We start from the raw sequence: 18,067 nt of genomic DNA, 5'->3' as shown, positions 1-18,067 counted from the left end.
ATAGACTCCAGCACCCCCTGTGACTCTAGTGAGGCTGAAATGATTCAGAAAATGAGATGAGGTTGTCGTTTTGATGTTGTTATTTTCTGATGATCCACAGGTGTCTATCGCAGGACAGCCAGGAGGGGTGGAGGCAGCCCGAGCTAAAATTAGGGTAAGTTTTCCCAATATTCCCAGTAGAACCATCAAAAAGAACATTTCCAGTATGTTCCACAGTTATCAGGGGACCAATTATGACATATATAAGACAAACGGTTCTCTGTGCTTCGTCATTTACTTTCACTTTCCTGAGAAGGATCAATAATGAAGTATTTATCGAAGTCCAGATCGATTGTTGAGGTACTGAATTGCGTGTTAAACTTAAGCCAGCAGGCGATGAAAAAGCGGCTTTACCTCGGGCATATTTACGCTTTTCGCCATCTTCCATCTCGCGTTGAAGCTTTTCCACACCCGTGCTTTCAAGTTGAAACAGTACACCGTCAACTGGTTTTTGAGTAAAGCTGAGGTCAGCTAGAACAGCAAAAGCCTGCTTTTTCTTCCTTGGTCGGTCGGCTTAGTCCGGCTGTCCTTCCCCCGTTTCGGAGCTAAATTTCTGGATCCCTCAGAGAGTAAGCGGGGAAGCCCGATGCAAAGGCGCATATGGGATTGATTAGGGAAGCGTTTCTATGATGCTTTTTGCCCTTCGAACTCAGGCCGGTGCTTGAATAACTTTACATCCGTCGCCTGCTTGTTCTGTCTTATTCCACGTAGGTGTAAAGACAAAATTCAACCAAATTACAAAAATATAATCAAAAAATGCGTTAGGATTGTTATTTTTATTATTTCTTTCAAAGTAAGGGCTCTGCTGAAAGTCCCGTTGAAGGTTTTTTTATGTTGTTTTTTTGTTTTTGTGGCAGTATTTGTAGAAAAATGCACATATATTGGCCAAAATTTTACAAAATTTGGTTGCATATTTTATTCTGTCCTAAACATGTGCATGTGTAATATTCTAATTTTCAATGTGAAATTACAAGTCATTAGGGGGGTTAAATGTCAATTAGATATATTGTTTCCTTGCAGGAGCTTCTCCCTCTGGTCCTTTCTTTCGAGCTCCCGCCAATCATGCAGTCGGATCCCAGTTCGCCGAGCGTGCAGGCCATTTCGCAGACGTACAACCTGGCCGTGTCCTTCAAACCGCCCACGAGGCTCTACAGGGCCACCGGTGTGGTGCGTGGCTCCCAAAATAACGCCAACGCCGTCAAGGTATGGCCCATCCTTCTTAAATTGTGTCTCATATAAGGTGCACCAGATTATAAAACGCAGTTGTAGTAGTAAATGGTTGTTGTGGTAGTAGAAATAGTAGTAGTGGTTAGGAGTTGTTTTAATACATGAACTAGATGGAGCTGTGCTAAAGGAAATTTCATACAATGGTTAACCAATATTGATCCATATATAAGGCGCACCTGATTATAAGGCTCACTGCCATGAAAAGTATTTTAGTTGTGTGGTAAATAAGGTATACACGTTTTTTAAGCATAATTTGTTCCAAGATCTTGAATACTCCCCACAATATCCTTTAAAAAAGGATGAAGGTATACAATTTTTGAATGAAAAATGAGTTTAAAAAGAGACTAAACAGTCTTCTCAATGCGTTTAAAAAGAGCCTCAACAACCTTTTCATTTCCCGCCTGCATATTTGCACTCTGGCTCCAACTTCTGTGCAGCCATCAAAAGCGCCAACGTGAAATAAAGCATCTGGCTCGAGCCCACCAACACGTTCCCCCCCTCCACCCAACACGAACCGCCCCATTACTTCCCAGCATCCTGGGGCCAAGAGAGTGAACATTCGCCCATGCGAACTCCACCACGGCTCTTAAGCCGTTTCGCGTTGCCCACTCACGCTTAAGTGTCGCGCTCTATCTCCTAACACGTCTACGTCTAGGAGAACTTTCCACATCTCCTGCCAATAAATCGCACCCGACGACTGCACACGACCTCGTGGTGCACTTTTACCAACGACTACATTATGAACCTCTGCTCCCTATACATGTTTATTCATCCATTCTTGCACTATGGAATTTTCCTGCTTATGATTTATGGCCGCTTGTGCTGTAAGTTTTGAAACAAAAGAGATTGTGTGTATTAGACCCTGACGTTTTTTGTATTAAAACGTGCTGGTTTATGGCAATTGCAAATTACAACACGTTTTTTTCAAGTTTGATTTGAAGTGTAACCCTCCATTTTTGTTTCCCCTACCAGCGTGGCACAGCTCTTCTACTAGAGCACTTGGCGGGTAGTCTGGTAAGCACCATATCGGTCACCACCCACCTAGACATCGCCCCCCAGCACCACCTGTTCATGAAAGGCCGCAATGGCAGCAACATCAAGCACATCACCCAGAGGACTGGTGCCCAGATCCACTTCCCAGACCCTAACGGACCCCAGAAGAAGTCCACCGTCTACATCCAGGGGACCATCGAGTCGGTTTGCCTAGCCAGGCAGTACCTCATGGTACGTATTTTCCGAGCAATTCTACGGTTAGGCTAACTTCGGGTTGGTATGCGAGGGATGTGAACGTTGTGACCTTTCGTGGTTTTTTGGAAGAACCTTGGCCGCTTTGGCTGTGGCCGGCCGGAATTTAACGGCAACTATTAGGCTGACACGTAGCGGCGAGTTCGAGGCATAATCTTGAGTGTTGCTAACGATTGTGGTTTTGGGATTGTTTGGTTTAGGTTTGAATGCTATGAGCTTCATAGTTGACATTTTTTAGGGTGCCCTTGAACCTGAGACAACTCCACTCTAGTCTATCATCAGGAGTCGTTTTTTTTGCCAAATCTGGGTTTCTCGAATGGGTATATTTGATTTAGACTTTTTTTTTGGGTTGGGTTTTTTTTAAGTGTGTATGTAGATAAGAGGGAAGTTTGAGATTTTCCGGTTTGTTTGTTTATTTTGCAACCTGAAGCAAGACATTTCGATTAATGGATGCGTTTTTAAAGAAAATCAGCTGTTTCTGCTACACTGACATAAAAAGCCACTTAAATATACAAAAATCCTGTCAAAAATGAATCAAAAACAATTAATCAAGACTCTTATAGATCCAGAACTTTTTGGAATAGTACAATCACTAATTAATATAACAGTTCGCCTCTGCATAGTTGAAACCCATGATGTGATTGAAACACTTACCATTTTTTTGCGTAAAAAATTGAATTTGCGGGAAAAGTAAATGAATGAACAAGCCTACTTTTTACTACATCACTTTCCGTAACCATTCTGGCTTTCCTAGCCTATGTTTTGCACTTTTTTGGATTCATTTTAGAACTACGAGTTGTTATAGGCCCAGTGAAATGCAATCTACCCTATTAATCTAGCCCAATATTTTTATGAGCTTTATTCTTTTTAGTCCACTTTGACGACTTTAACAAATGCCACAAGTATTACAACAGCCAGAAAATCAGTTTCACAAGTGTGGCAAAGCAAAAGGATGGCAGAGAAGATGAAGTGGAACAAAAAAACAACAACCAAAAAGCTTTGAAATAAAGCAGAAGGTCCTAAAATAAAACGTCCAGCGCATAAGATGATTACGAGAGTCTGTCAGCGCCCTACGTACTTTGTGATTTGGCCTTTGGCTGCCCGCCTCTTGATTACAGCAGGCATTTGACGGCTGTCACAGGCAGCACTACTACGCTCTTAATTACACCTATTCACAATAGGAGCTCTCGGACCCAAAAATATCGACGTCTGTGGTCTTGTGGTGGTGATAATGTGAAGCATATTGCACTTGGAGGAATTTCCCTAAACTTAAAGATACAAAAAATAAATAAATCCAGCAGGGAGTCGCAAGATTTATCATCAGATTTCAAGTCAGAATATAATTACGGATTGAGTATGCAAGGTATGATTTTTATGGGAATATTGGGTCAGCATTTGCACAACTAATTCATAATTGTCATATGTAGCACCACAAAAAAAGTTTCTTGATTATTTTCGTTTTTCACACCCTTAATTTAGAATATTTTTCTTCTGTCTTTGTGGTTTATTTAGCTTTTGTGTGTGGTTATTTGAAATAGTTGACATATGTTTAATTGGTTTCTTATGATCTGAAATAATTTGCACGTTTTAGTGGTTAAACGCAAAGTAAAAAAAAATATATATATATTTCTGAAGTTAATTTTCTAATTGTATTACTTGAAATGGAATATCTTTATTGTCACTGTAACAAGTACAACGAAATGCTCTTTTTAAGTACAGCCCAATCAAAACAGTTGTAACATAGCATACTGCATTGGAGGGATACAGATGTCAATTAACGTATTTTCAAGACTATAAGGCGCACTTAAAATTCTTAAATTTTCTCCAAAATAGACTGGGCGCCTTATAATCCAGCATGCTTTATATATGGAAAAAAAGTGTCATTCATTGAGGGTGCGCCTTTAAATGTGGTGCACCTTATAGTCATGAAAATATGGTAAATAGACATAAAATCTTTACTTAAGTGTATTTCATAAATAATCTCATTCAAACTGTCCTAAAGTTGAGTGATGAAAGTCTAATGATATTTTTTTTACATTCCCGTAAGCATAAAAACACAAAATACAGCCCAGCTGTCTATTTAAAAAATAAAAATTAAAAAATAAAATATATATTTTTTTCCCCCTAAAACTGGTCTCCAATTTTAACCATTTTTTTGTCCTTTCCTCCCAGGGCTGCCTGCCATTGGTCCTCATGTTTGACATCAAAGAGGACGTTGAAGTAGAACCACATTGCATCACGGCCCTAATGGAGCAGCTGGACGTCTTCATCAGCATCAAACCTAAACCGAAGCAACCCAGCAAGGTAGGAGCATCCCGTGCATTTTTTAAACGGAAATAACAACATTGGGGCTGGCCAAAAACGCCGACGCGGACCGGTCTTTCCAGTTGTGTTAAACAAATATATTGACAGGTCGCATTTCAGCGCGCGAGCCACTTGAAAAGGAAAAAGCAGGAAGGGAAATGAAAGGGAATGAATGATGCCATGTGAGCTTAGCGGCTGTCACAGGAGAGAAAAGCATGGTTTTGCTTCAAGCTGAGCGCACAGGAAACAAGACCAGATGGCTCACTTTTGTCTTTATTATTTGGAAGACATACTTGCATATGTTTTTAGGAAATGTGCTGGCTATTTCTAATGGCTTATTAGCACGTAACCAGGAGAAAAGCATCTTGTATTTTTCCCTGTAGGATAAGGAAATGGCTCTTTCCATATTTTGGGAGATTTGATATCCGAATTTGAAAATGGAATTATAATTCAAATGGGACAAGTTAGAATGAGGGATTGTTTTACTTTACCGATCCCATTATTTTTTTATTTGGATTAGATTTATTAATTCGATAATCATTTTTTAGACCAGTAACAATAATTCCCCCCAAAACCTAATGTAACCATTAAGTGAAAAATCATATTTTTTGTATAAAAGTGGGCCTCCTCATGAAATAATCCTTCCCATATTTTTTTTTAAATTATGCTTTACTAATCCGATAACCATATTTTTAGACCAATAAAAATACCCCCCACCCCAAAAAAAAAAAACCTAATGCAACCATTCAATAAAAAACATTATTTTTGTATAAAAGTGAGACTCCTCAACAAATACGACTTTTGAACCCATTTTCTTAATGATATTCTTTACGATAAGCATATTTTTAGACCACTAAAAACAACCCCCCAAAAAACAAATGCAACCATTAAATAAAAAACAAACACATTTTTACATAAAACAAGCCTCCTCCACAAATACCACTCCCAATCCCATTCTCATAAAAATATTCTTTACCAATCCAATAACCATATTTTCACACCACTAAAAACAATCCCCCCAAGAAAACAATACAACCATTAAATAAAAAAACAAACATATTTTTGCATAAAAACAAGCCTCCTCAACAAATCCTACAAACCCATTTCTTAACATATGCACAGTGCAAAAAAACCCCCAAATAAAATCCACTTGTATTGTTATTATAGTATATATGTTGTACTATAATGCTCCTTTTGGATCCGACCCAGACTTCCCAGTTGTCATTGAATGGGCCAATGGGGCATAGTGCCTAACCCATAATAATTTACTGGGCCGAGTGTAGAAATGCCAAACGGCGTTCCAGCCCCTGCCGGCCCTCCGAAGAACCCTTCACTTAAATATGTTAACGAGGTGACAGCAGTAGGCCGGTCCAAATGCGGCCCACTCCAGCCAGAAAGAAAAAAAAATGGATTCTGTTTTTTACTCATTTTTTGAACATTTTTTTTTTCGTAGCAATTTACGATGTTTTGTCATCCAACAAGAACTTGCGGCTTGGCAGCTTTGACCCGATAATATCTGTTAAGGTCATATTGGATTCATTTTTGTTAATATTTGTGTTAAGTGGAAGTGTCGGCACCAAAATTTTGGATGAATTTATGAAGATGTTTGCTTTGGCGAGATTGTTTTAGTTTTTTGTTGATATCAGTGGAAAATATTTGGGAAATTTGGTTTTTGGCAGATAAGCTTTGACATGACAGGTGATTTTACTGTAATATGTATGAAGTATTTGAAAGATTTCCATATTGGGCTTTTGTGAAGATGATATTTAACAAGTGTGAGTGATATGGGATATCATTTACTTATAAATAGAGAATATCTTGTTCTATTTCAACATGTGAGGAGGACATGAACTCGGGTCCAGTCAAAGCAATTTTTCTTCACATCTGATCCAAATGGGACATTTGGCAGCCACTTTATAGTATTACTCTATACAGTAATGTTATATTTCATCAGATTATCCCATAATTTGTTGTTTTGAACGTTATCCTATATCATTTCCAGGAAAAATCTGCCTCATGATGAAACTCGACCTCTTATTTTCCTTTTTAAAATTATTTACAATACATATTCTCATTTTATTGAATTTTGCAGTCCCACCAGAATCTTCAAGTACTACTTTATGATTAAGGCCTGTACAAGAAGCTAAAATTCAGCCTACATTATGTCGCCCTTTTCAGTTTTAACACGCATTAAGTTTAACATTTATTCAGGGCTTAAAAAATGGCAACGTGTTGATATCAGCATAATAAACTTAACTTTTAAGTTTTTGTTTTTATATAAATGTCAATTAATAATTCTAGGTGGTAAATTCATGTTTTGTTGACTTTTTTTCACCTTTTTTAGCTGTTTACTTTTTCCTAAAAAATGTTTTGGTCTAAATAAGGTATAGTAGTAAGTATAGTAAAATTGTAAGTATAAAAATATAAGTCCATATTTTATTATGGAAGAATTTTATCCTCTTTGAAATCGGCCATTAGACAAAATAATGTTTGCACAACCCTGCCAGCAAACAAATGTTTCAATAAAATCTGATTATTAAATACTATATTCAACAATTTGCGATAAGTGATCCCACATGTTTCCCCTTAATATTCCTCGTCATAACTTTTTTTATGACTTTCACGTGACGTCAAAGCCAAAAAACGATATGCTGTATATTTTCACCCAAAAAAAACATGTCATCTTTCAACAGGCGCTCCCACATTGATGCTGTTTGTCCTTCTAATCTGGCCTTAATTCCCCTTTTCCTTCCCCTCCATCTTGTTTATTTCTGGGCCCTCATCCTCCCTATTCTCACATGTTTTTCCTCGCTCTTTCTACCCCGCAGCCGCCATTGTTGTGCAACTCTCACTTACTCTGTCTTTTTCAGTCCGTCATCGTCAAAAGCGTGGAGAGGAACGCCGTCAACATGTACGAAGCCCGAAAGCTCCTCTTGGGTCTGGAAAACAACGGCGTATCTTGCTGCTCACCCCCACTGGCCTTGAACCCGACCCCTAACGGGCCCTCGCCGTCCCTCATCTGCCCCGTTGGCTTGGACATTCTGGCCTCAGCTGGTCTGGGGCTCAGTAACCTGGGTAAGAGTCTTTAAAAATTACTTTCAATGTGATAAGGAGTTGTTTCAGGTACAGTTTGGGTGGAAAATGCGTTGCCAGATTGGAAGAGGTATACACATATATATACACATATACGCATATTTACACATATATACACATATATACACATATATACACATATATACACATATATACACTTATATACACATGTATACACATATATACACATGTATACACATATATACACATATATACACATAGATGCACATAGATGCACATAGATGCACATATGTACACATTGGTACACATATGTACACATATATACACATACACACATACACATATACACTTATACACATATATACACATGTATACACACTTATACACACTTATACACACATATACACACTTATACACACATATACACACACATATACACATATACACTCATATATACACATATTTACACACATATACACATATATACACATTTGGTTCATTCACCTTTGGCACTGCTACATCTTCAAGTCTTTTTTGTGAATATAATTAAGTTGTAACATGACATAATGGCCAAAAAATGAATCTTAGTGAATACCTTCCAGATGCACAGTAACTTTCAAGGATTATTTTTCTTTGCCAATACAAGAATCAAAATGTTTTTTTTATGGTCCCTGACACAGAAATGCAGTGGTTTAAATCAAATGTACTTTTGCAGGGGCTTAGTTTTCATTTAAATCTTTTATCATAATCAAAGCACCATGTAGCGTTTAACAACATTATTTTGAACCGTCTGCTATTTTTGAGAATAATCATTCAATGTAAAATACCCACTTAAATATTTTTGATGAACCTGTTTCTGTTATTAAGTAAAATATAATTGCTAAAAATAACTTTAAATTTGTACCCTTAAAATATCCAGCCAATAATACAAAAATAATAATAAAAAAAAAGTAAACACAGAAATAGTATCATTTGGTGTGCAGTAAACCAAAAAAATCCCTTTTTCCACACGTATTTAACTGCATATCTTTTTAAAAGAATACAATAAGAACTTTCCATTCCTCTTAAAACTCAATGAACGTATATTTTCTGACCTCACATTTCCTGGCAAACGAAAATGTGGGAAAGGTACATTGAATGTAAATAATCAGTCTTAAAAACGATAATACAATTCCGTGCTCTAAAGTTGCTGTAAAAGTTGCCGGACGGGCCCACATCCTGTCCGTTAGTAATTGCTACATGCTTTTCTTGCTCCGATTACAGTCCAGGCTGCCAGGAGAGCCCCGTTCCATATTACCGGAGCCAAAGTGGCCCCTTGGTAAAGCCACACTTTGTGTTTTTGTACACTGCTTTTGGTTTTTAATTGTATTGTCCCGATATCAAGCTTTCACCTCGGATGCGTATTGACCTTGCGGGTAGGCCAGTTCGTGTCAAATAGAGCAAAGTGTCAGATTGTTTTTTCCCCCAAAGGCCTTGGCGTAATATAGGATTAGATCTCCCGCATAAATGGCGGCCATTGAGTTCATAAGGAGATGTCAAATGGTCCAAGAAGTCATCTGGAGATGGTCAAAAGTCAGAAGGAAGCAACAAATGGACAAAGAGCATCCTGGAAAAAAACTCAAAATTAATAGAAAATGATCTGCAGGTGTCAAAGTGGCGGCCCGGGGCAAAATCTGGCCCGCCGCATCATTTTGTGTGGTCCGGGAAAGTAAATCATGAGTGCTGACTTTCAGTTTTAGGATCAAATTAAAATGAAGAGTATAGATGTATATTAAATTTCCTGATTTTCCCCCTTTTAAATCAATAATTCAATTTTTAATCATTTTTTTCTGTTTTTTTAGTTCAAAAATCATTTTGTAAAATCTAAAAATATATTTATAAAAAGCTTACATAAGCATTGTTTTAGATCTATAAAAAACTGAATATTCATGGTTTTTAATCCAGTTCTTTTAATCCATTTATTTAAAAAAAATCTAAATATTATATCAAAACAGGTCCGGCCCACACGAGTCCCTGCAACAAAACTAACTATGACACCCCTGCTTTTCCAGGCTTCCTGGGCGCAACGGCGTCCCACTCCCTTGCCAACTCGGCAAACCCCAACGCTGTTCTGAACACCTTAAACTCATCCATCAGCCCCCTGCAGGCCCCCAGCACCCCCACGTCTTCTTTGTGGCCTAGTTCACTTACCAGCACGCAAGGTATGTGAAAGAAATGTCCTTTGAGTGTAACTTTACATGCACTAAAATGATGTTATTTTTGTGTAATTCTCGTGTCCTTGCCTAGCCTTTGCATCCCAGCTCATGCTGCACCCAGCCACCCACGCCACGCTGAGCAGCATCCTCCTATCCGGCGTGCAGGGTTACTCGCAGAGCACGCCGTCCCCCCCGCCGGGCCTGGCGCCCATCGACAAGCAGTCCAACGGCGTTTCCGACTGCGCCAAGGCAGCCTGCGCTCTCAACGGCCATGTTAAGGTCAGTCCAGATCCATAGCCCCATCTTCCTTCTTTTGGACGCAATTTCAACGTAACATTGTTGACTTCTGCGCAGCATCCGGGTTCGGTCTACTCCAGGATAGCCACGGCCGCGCTCGGCGAAACGGTTCTGAGTCCGCCGCCCTGCGACTCGGTCCAAGAAGCCAGCGGACATAATCCGTCAGAACCCCTGTCGGGGAAGTCCAGCACCGATGAAGGTAAGTTTGGACTTTTGGATTTTGCCATTTTGTTTCCAAAACTGATCCTAAAATGCAATTTACTCAAATTATTTACCTTTTTTAAAGCGTCTCCTTAAAACACCAAAAAATAGTACAGTAATCCCTCGAATATTGCAGCTAAAGTAGACAGACAAACAAAAAAAACGCAAAGTAGGATCACCCTTATTATTACTTCCACAATACATAAATAAATACAGAAATGATGAAAAAGTATATATTTAAATATTACAGCTCTTAGCATAGCAAAAGACTAATATACTAATATCTAAATATAATGAATATATATAAAAATGCAAATACTTTAAATACTGTCCACCCAGTGAAAATAGATCCTCTCTGCTTGATATAAAAAAAACAGTTTTAGTATATAAATATTACAGTTATTAACATGGCAAAAAACTAATATATTATCTAAATATAATCAATATATATAAAAATGCTAATACTTTAAATACTATCCTCACTATAATAACTAAATAGATCCTCAACACTTGATATAAAAAAATACAGTTTTAGTCCAAGTCCTTTATCTGGTGTACATTAACTGCAATATTTGAGGGATTACTGTAATCCATTAATCGTAATTTAGTGCCTTGTCTTAAAACGATACAATTTTCACCTCCAGTTCAAATGCGTAAAATTTTAAAGGTCAGTGTCAACGTTTAAGCCCCTCGAATCATATCATATTTGAACATAATATCACCACGCAATACTTTAGCTCACAGTTTGTGTTTATCAGCCACCAGAGGATTCCGTTGAACTTTTCAGGGCGTGTTTTCTCCCTCCAATCTTTGTCTCTCACGCGTCTCCATTTTCCCGTTTTCCTCCCAAACGTGGCTTCCCCATGCGCACGGTGCGTCAAGGGCAGGCAGCTTTGCTCTCTCTCCCTCCTGGCTTCCATCCATCCATCCTTCCTTCCTCCTCCCGCCTCCTCCCGGTCGCTTTGTGTTTAGACTGGTACGCCCACCTCGTCTTTTTTTATTTTTTCTTCCTTCCAGCACGAGTTGTTCCAAAGCGAATCCCCCTGCGTGCTTCATTAGATCGACTGACATCACGTTATTTTCCCAGGCGTGGCGGAATTTCAACGCCTACAGTAATACTTTGTGATACAAGCTTAATGCGTTCCAGGCCTGAGCTCGTATGTCAATTTTACGCGTATTTCAAATCAAAATTTCCCTTGTAAAATAAATAAAAACAAAGTTAATCCTTTCCCACCCTCTGAAAAAAAATTTAAGAAATGTTTTTAATTGTTTCTCCTTTATCCATCTTAAAAGAAGCCTCTCCCACTTGTCATATATACGAATATATACATATCACTGCACAGCTTAAAAAAAAAGAACCGCATCATATGCTCGTATGTCAAATTTGTCTCGTATCTCAGGGCAAAAATGTGCTCAGAATTTTCCTCGTATCTCAAATTTCTTGTATGTAGGGACACTCGTATGTCAAGGTATTACTGTGTTAATGTCGTATCTCGCATATACTTTACTTATACTTTTCACGGTGCATTTGTTTACATCTTCAAGGCTCGGACACCTTTGTGGAGGTGGGCATGCCAAGAAGCCCCTCCCACTCGGCCAACAGTAGCGAATTGAAGCAGATGCTGGCCTCGTGCAAAACGTCGTCGGGAAAACGGCAAGCCGTGGAACTCCTTCAGGGCACCAAGAATTGTCACCTACAGTACGTCACAATTTCACACGCGCTTCAATATTCATTCAATTTCTGCCCTCGCCAACAAAGGCTTGAAATCCCATTGAAGTCATCCTCTGCCATTTTTGTCTTTGCTCACATTTTCCAGTTCCGACTGCCTCCTACCGGACGGTGAGTCCTCTTCCACGGATAGCCCATTGGCCGATAAACGGGCGCCGGGCAGCGAGCGGGCGGCCGAGAGGGCGGCACAGCAGAATGAGAGGGAACGCATCCGATTGGCCCCGCAGACCTCCTTTGCCAACATGCAGGTATCTACAAATACGCACTTATGTAAAGGCAAATGTGAACAGCTCAAAATCACATACTAAAAACATATATATATACTGTTTCCTCAACAGGCATTTGACTATGAACAAAAAAAGCTGCTGGCAACCAAAGGTGAGTGAGTGACTTCAATCCAGGGCTCCCTAACTTTTTAGCATCCAAACAGCTATTTTTTTCTTCAATGTTAGCCACAGAATAAAAATATTATTATTATTATATATATAAATTATCGAACAGTGTAAGTTTACATCTTTTTCCGAATCTCACAGCCATGCTAAAGAAGCCGGTTGTGACGGAAGTGCGGACGCCCACCAATACGTGGAGCGGTCTCGGCTTCTCCAAATCCATGCCGGCTGAAACCATTAAGGAGTTGCGGAGAGCCAATCACGCGCCCTACAAGCCTAGCATGAGCACCACCTATGAGGTTTGCACCCTTTTCCTTCCCCTTTTGGTTCACGTGGCTCCAAAGAGTGTCTACTTTGTCTCTCAGGGATCGCCGCTGTCGCTGTCCCGCGCCGGCAGCCGCGAGGGCGTGGCCAACGGCAGCGACTCGGACAACTGGCGGGAAAGGAGCGTCAACGGGACGTCCAATGGGCTGCAGACGCATGCAGAGTTCCCCCCACCCGTGAGCAGTCCCAAGAGGAAGCAGAACAAATCTGGTCAGCGGAACGAGTATTATTAGACGTCTATTGCTGTTTGTTTGAGTTGGAATTCGCCAAAGAGCAGCTTTTGTTGCCCATGAAAACTATTAAATATACAAAAACAAGTAAGCAATGAAAGAAAAAAACGGATTACAAACAAAATGTTCAAAAATCTGTTAACCGAAGATTTTTAAGATGTATCTTAGCCTAAAAAAGGACAACATTGTCTATGTTTAGAGAAAAAAAACATGTATTAGATTATTTGTTGCAGTATTTGTTGAGTATTCTCTTTGCAGAAAAAGAGAGACTTACTATAGTCTGGAAAATACAGTACTTCATATTTCCTATTATCATCAGTGTTCAGCTATGACGTGCACGATGACTTTATAATGAGTCAAAATTGGCGTCTCTTTTTGAGCTAAGATTGCAACCGAGTGGCAGCCATGTCGGATTTTTGGAGTGAACAAGACCTATTGTTTTCTTTTTTTTGGGATGGTTGCCAGGCGCTGAACATTACCTGAGTAGCAGCAACTACATGGACTGCATCTCGTCAGTGACGGGCAGCAATGGCTGCAGCCTCAACTCCTCTCTCAAAGGTTCCGACCTGCCTGAGCTCTTTAGCAAACTGGGCCTGGGGAAGTACACGGACGTCTTCCAACAGCAGGAGGTATGCCAAAAACCAGGACCTGACAATCTTTGAGCAAAAATTTAAAAATGTAAAAAACAGTTGGGATGTCCCCAATCAGAAAACCGATCAGAATCGTCTCATTTTACGAATCTGGAATCGACTCTTTGAACGAATGGACAAAATAACCGCAAAACTATCTTTTTTAATGGCTTCCAGATTGACCTCCAGACATTCCTGACTTTGACTGACCAAGACCTAAAGGAGTTAGGCATCACCACCTTTGGCGCCCGCAGAAAAATGCTACTGGCCATCTCAGGTATTTCATTGCAAAGTATGTTTAAAAAAAGCTGCAAAAAAATCATCACTATGAATTAATTCTGCATCAAAACCTTCATAAAACCCATTCAATACTTTAAACAACCTCACTCATCTTCCCAAAAATTCTAATAATTTCTCTAATAGCATAATTCCACCTGTTATCAGACAAAAATGTCCTCCTAATCTTCGTTCTGATGCCGACTCTCCTTTCAGAACTTAACAAGAACCGGCGGAAACTATTCGAGCCCCCCATCCGTTCGTCCTTCCTGGAAGGGGGAGCGAGCGGTCGCCTTTCCCGTCAATTCCACGCCGATATGGCCAGCGTTAGCGGTCGGTGGTAGGCCGTTCCGCCATTATCCATTATTTTCTTCCCCCCCGTTCATTTAAACACGGCCCGTTCTCGGCGCCATCTCGTATAAACACTACCAAGCCATAGTTTGCCTACCGACGCCGTTATATCTACCCAAAGCGTTTCTACGTGGATATTTTTTGTTGTGACTGAGGGTACTTCAGTATTTTAAGGGAACAGGCAGTGATTAGTACAATCATTTTGTTTTTTTTACCCGCTGACGCCGCGCCAGCCGTGTCGGTGACATGCACTTTAACGTTACTAGACTTTTGCCTGTGAATATGGCTCAGATTGGAATTGTAGGAGTAATAGTACTAAGTAAGTATGCATTGGACTTTAAAAGCATGTGTGCATTTTTTGTTTGTTTGTTGTCGTCGTCGTCGTAATAAGCCAAATACGAGCACTTAGCCCGCCAGGACGGGACGGAGGCCGCCTTGACCGGACGTTTGGTCGCCGGTCTTTTGGTCGCCGGTCAAATGGTGACAGAGAGTAAGTACTGTCGAAACCAGCTCTCAAAATTATATTTATGAGAGAGATTTTAATATCTAAATATCTACTGTTTTCAACAGTACTTAGATATTAAACAGTTCTTGGATATTGAACAGTACTTGGATATTAAACAGTACTTGGATATTAAACAGTACTTAGATATTAAACAGTACTTAAATATTAAACAGTACTTAGATATTAAACAGTACTTAGATATTAAACAGTACTTAGATATTAAACAGTACTTAGATATTAAACAGGACTTAGATATTAAACAGTACTTAGATATTAAACAGTACTTGGATATTAAACAGTACTTGGATCTTAAACAGTACTTCGATATTAAACAGTACTTGGATCTTAAACAGTACTTGGATCTTAAACAGTACTTAGATAATAAACAGCACTTAGATATTAAACTCTCTCTCATGAATACAATTTTGAGAGCTGGTTTCAACAGTAGACTCTCTGTCACCATTTGACAGGCGACCAAAAGACCGGCGACCAAACGTCCGAGCACCAGAGGCCACACCCTAACCAAGTGCCAAGTAGGTCAGCGCACCAAAATGGAGAAATACCAAAAAATGGAAGCGTTTCCATCGGAAAACGTACCTCCGAAATCAGTGTTTATGTTCCTCCATCTACCGTGTATTTTCAAACAAAAAATGTTGTACTCTTTAAGGTTTTGTACTACCACGTAAAAAGGGATATATCATGGTAATCAGTTTACATGTGTATTTTCTTTTTTTATACATTATGAATGACATGAGTTTCTTAGCTATTATTATTTTCAATTTTATGTCTCGTTAGTCTGTGCGGATGGCCACGGCAGGTTTTAATCCGTTTTTTGTTTTGTTTTTTCGGCTATTCAAAATCCCACAATGCACTTCTCTGCCTTCTCCGCGGAGCAAGGAAGTCGTAAGGTCGGTTTTGTAGCCTCAAGTGCCAGTTAGGATTTTATTTTTCTTGCTCAAAATATGACTGCATCTCACAGGGAACAAAAAAAACCCGTTTAAAGAAATGCAATGAAAAACTAGAATGTTCAAATATCATATTTTGGGTGGTCTTAATGCTAAAAAAAAAGCTGCCTCAACACCATTCATATTTTGATAAAATTGTAGATTTAGACACTAGATTCAAATTTTCAAGTGCAATTTAAAGTCAGTGTGTTTATATTCTTCAGTATTAAAATGAAGAGCCACATTTTTTTTGTTTGTGTAAAAGTGCCTTAAAAATAATCATTCCATTTCATCCATTTTGGCCTTTTTTTGTGGAATTTGAGCCATGACTTATTGCAGTTTCTCTAGGTGAATCATTTTCTGACCAGGTTGCCATTGCCAACCAGGTAATTTTTTGTTGTTGTATTTTTTAATTGAAAAAATGCGGAATTTTTATGTGAGAAGTTTTGTTTTGATTTTTTGTCTTCAAGGTCAGCGTTTTGTTTTAAATTGTTTAAAAATGAAGCGCTTTATTCAAATTTGGTGGATTTAATTTTGTTTGTTAGTATTTTTTTATATCAAAAAACGAGTTTATTCTGTCAAAAAAGCTATTAATTGCACCCAAACTTTAAAGTTGGGATGCATTGAGCGATGCCAAAAATGCTTAAAAAACAAACTATAAATACGCCTGTACTGCAATTTTTTTGGTACATTAATTCATGTCAAACCACTTTATGCAACTTTTGAATGCTGAATAAGTGTTAAATATCAAAAAAGTTACATTTCTGTAACTAAACAATACACTTCTCTTTATTCCATTATCATAAAGAAGTATTTTTTTGTTTTTGAAATCCATAAATCCATCAAAACTCCTGTTCAAACATGGATATTGTGAAGGAAATAAATGTATGCAGATTTCCTCTTTTCTTTTGGTGTGGTTTTTCTGGGAAGAATTCCATCTGGTGCGTGGTTATCTTCAAAACCTTCTTTTGGGGGACTCCAGGGATGTCGAGAAGAGCCAATCACGGACGTCGGTATCTAAAAAAGAGTCTCGTTCCCTCGCTACCTTCCAGCTTTCAGAACATTCTCAGGCAACTGATGTAGCAAAAAAAAAACGGATTCTGTACTGTGTCTGGTGTATTTTTAGCTGGAACGAGCCAGGAAAAACATTACTTGTGCTGTTAAATGGGATTGCGTACTCGTTTTCTTGCATATTTGAGTGACAATTGTGAACAGAGTTGCCATGCTGATACATAGAATTGATTTTGAAAAAGATAATTCAATTTATGTGCTTGTGTAAGGTCGATATTTCGCAAAGTGTGGTAAGAGAATGGTCTTTTGTCCAGATGTTAGTGGCTGGCGACCGGTCATGGGCACCAAAAATTTAATCCAACTAGCCTAATCAGGACTGTTAAATATATATTTGTAAAAAAATGTTTAAAAAATTGTGTAAGAAAAATAATACAAAATTCAAATGCGATAAAAAAATAATTGGAAATAATTTCACTGGCCACTAAAGGGCGGTATATCCCTTTCGGGGTTAAATAATAGTACAGAAAGGGTTTTAAAAGTCCTAAAAATATTAATTAGATTGCATAAAAACACTTTGCCCGCGTTTTGCTTATTCTCCTTTTCCGGCAGGTAAAGGAACCGATTAACCGCGATAAACGAGGTATTACTGTACATTGATAGTAAGTTGTTTTTTAAATTGCTTTGTCGTGGTGTTATTCATGTTCATACTGTTAGTTTTCCAATTCATGTTGTGTCATTTTATTGTTAATTACTGTGCTTTCATCCAAGTGTCATTGATGGGTGTCGAGGGTGCAGGAGCTCATTTCTCTAAGAGGCAGCTCCACCGAAGCGTCATCTCATCAACAGAGTGACTCGCACTTTTTCCTCTCGGTCACCATTTATATTCTTTTCACCAGGCAAGCTATTTCTCGCCTTTGTTTGTTGTGTAACAGCACCCCGTCGCTGTGTCAATACAGCGTTCTCTGGGTTAATATGCCAAGGGAAAACAGTCATTACAGTGCCAGGATCTAACAATGATGCTCCATGGAAATGGCTCCATGTCTTCCAGGGGGGTTTTAGCATGTCATGTTTCTTCCCAAAAACAAACCCAATGGAGTCAAACCTCACAAAAAAAGGT

At 38.9% G+C, this 18,067-nt stretch overlaps 1 protein-coding gene across 2 annotated transcripts in view; it reads left to right on the top strand.

Annotated features, from left to right (window-relative positions):
- LOC144205781 (protein bicaudal C homolog 1-like) overlaps positions 1-15,000 on the top strand; it is a 33,686-nt gene extending 18,686 nt beyond the window's left edge. The window contains exons 6-21 of one of the 2 annotated variants that reach the window (XM_077730360.1): positions 101-154; positions 1,060-1,242; positions 2,239-2,490; positions 4,684-4,815; positions 7,686-7,890; positions 9,921-10,070; positions 10,156-10,343; positions 10,419-10,560; positions 12,108-12,261; positions 12,380-12,539; positions 12,630-12,669; positions 12,825-12,979; positions 13,046-13,214; positions 13,700-13,863; positions 14,041-14,140; positions 14,356-15,000. In XM_077730360.1, the coding sequence (XP_077586486.1) occupies positions 101-154; positions 1,060-1,242; positions 2,239-2,490; positions 4,684-4,815; positions 7,686-7,890; positions 9,921-10,070; positions 10,156-10,343; positions 10,419-10,560; positions 12,108-12,261; positions 12,380-12,539; positions 12,630-12,669; positions 12,825-12,979; positions 13,046-13,214; positions 13,700-13,863; positions 14,041-14,140; positions 14,356-14,483 (2,376 nt within the window). In that variant the 3' untranslated portion in view covers positions 14,484-15,000. Of the gene's footprint in view, positions 1-100; positions 155-1,059; positions 1,243-2,238; positions 2,491-4,683; positions 4,816-7,685; positions 7,891-9,920; positions 10,071-10,155; positions 10,344-10,418; positions 10,561-12,107; positions 12,262-12,379; positions 12,540-12,629; positions 12,670-12,824; positions 13,215-13,699; positions 13,864-14,040; positions 14,141-14,355 lie in introns of both variants that reach the window. The other variant, XM_077730359.1, reaches the window with a different exon arrangement.
- Positions 15,001-18,067: the final 3,067 nt, after the last annotated feature.

Source organism: Stigmatopora nigra, chromosome 12 (genome assembly GCF_051989575.1).
Source record: "Stigmatopora nigra isolate UIUO_SnigA chromosome 12, RoL_Snig_1.1, whole genome shotgun sequence".
Classification (NCBI taxonomy): Eukaryota; Metazoa; Chordata; class Actinopteri; order Syngnathiformes; family Syngnathidae; genus Stigmatopora; species Stigmatopora nigra.
Note: the sequence above shows the minus strand (reverse complement) of the source record. Positions and strands in the feature narration are given on the sequence as shown.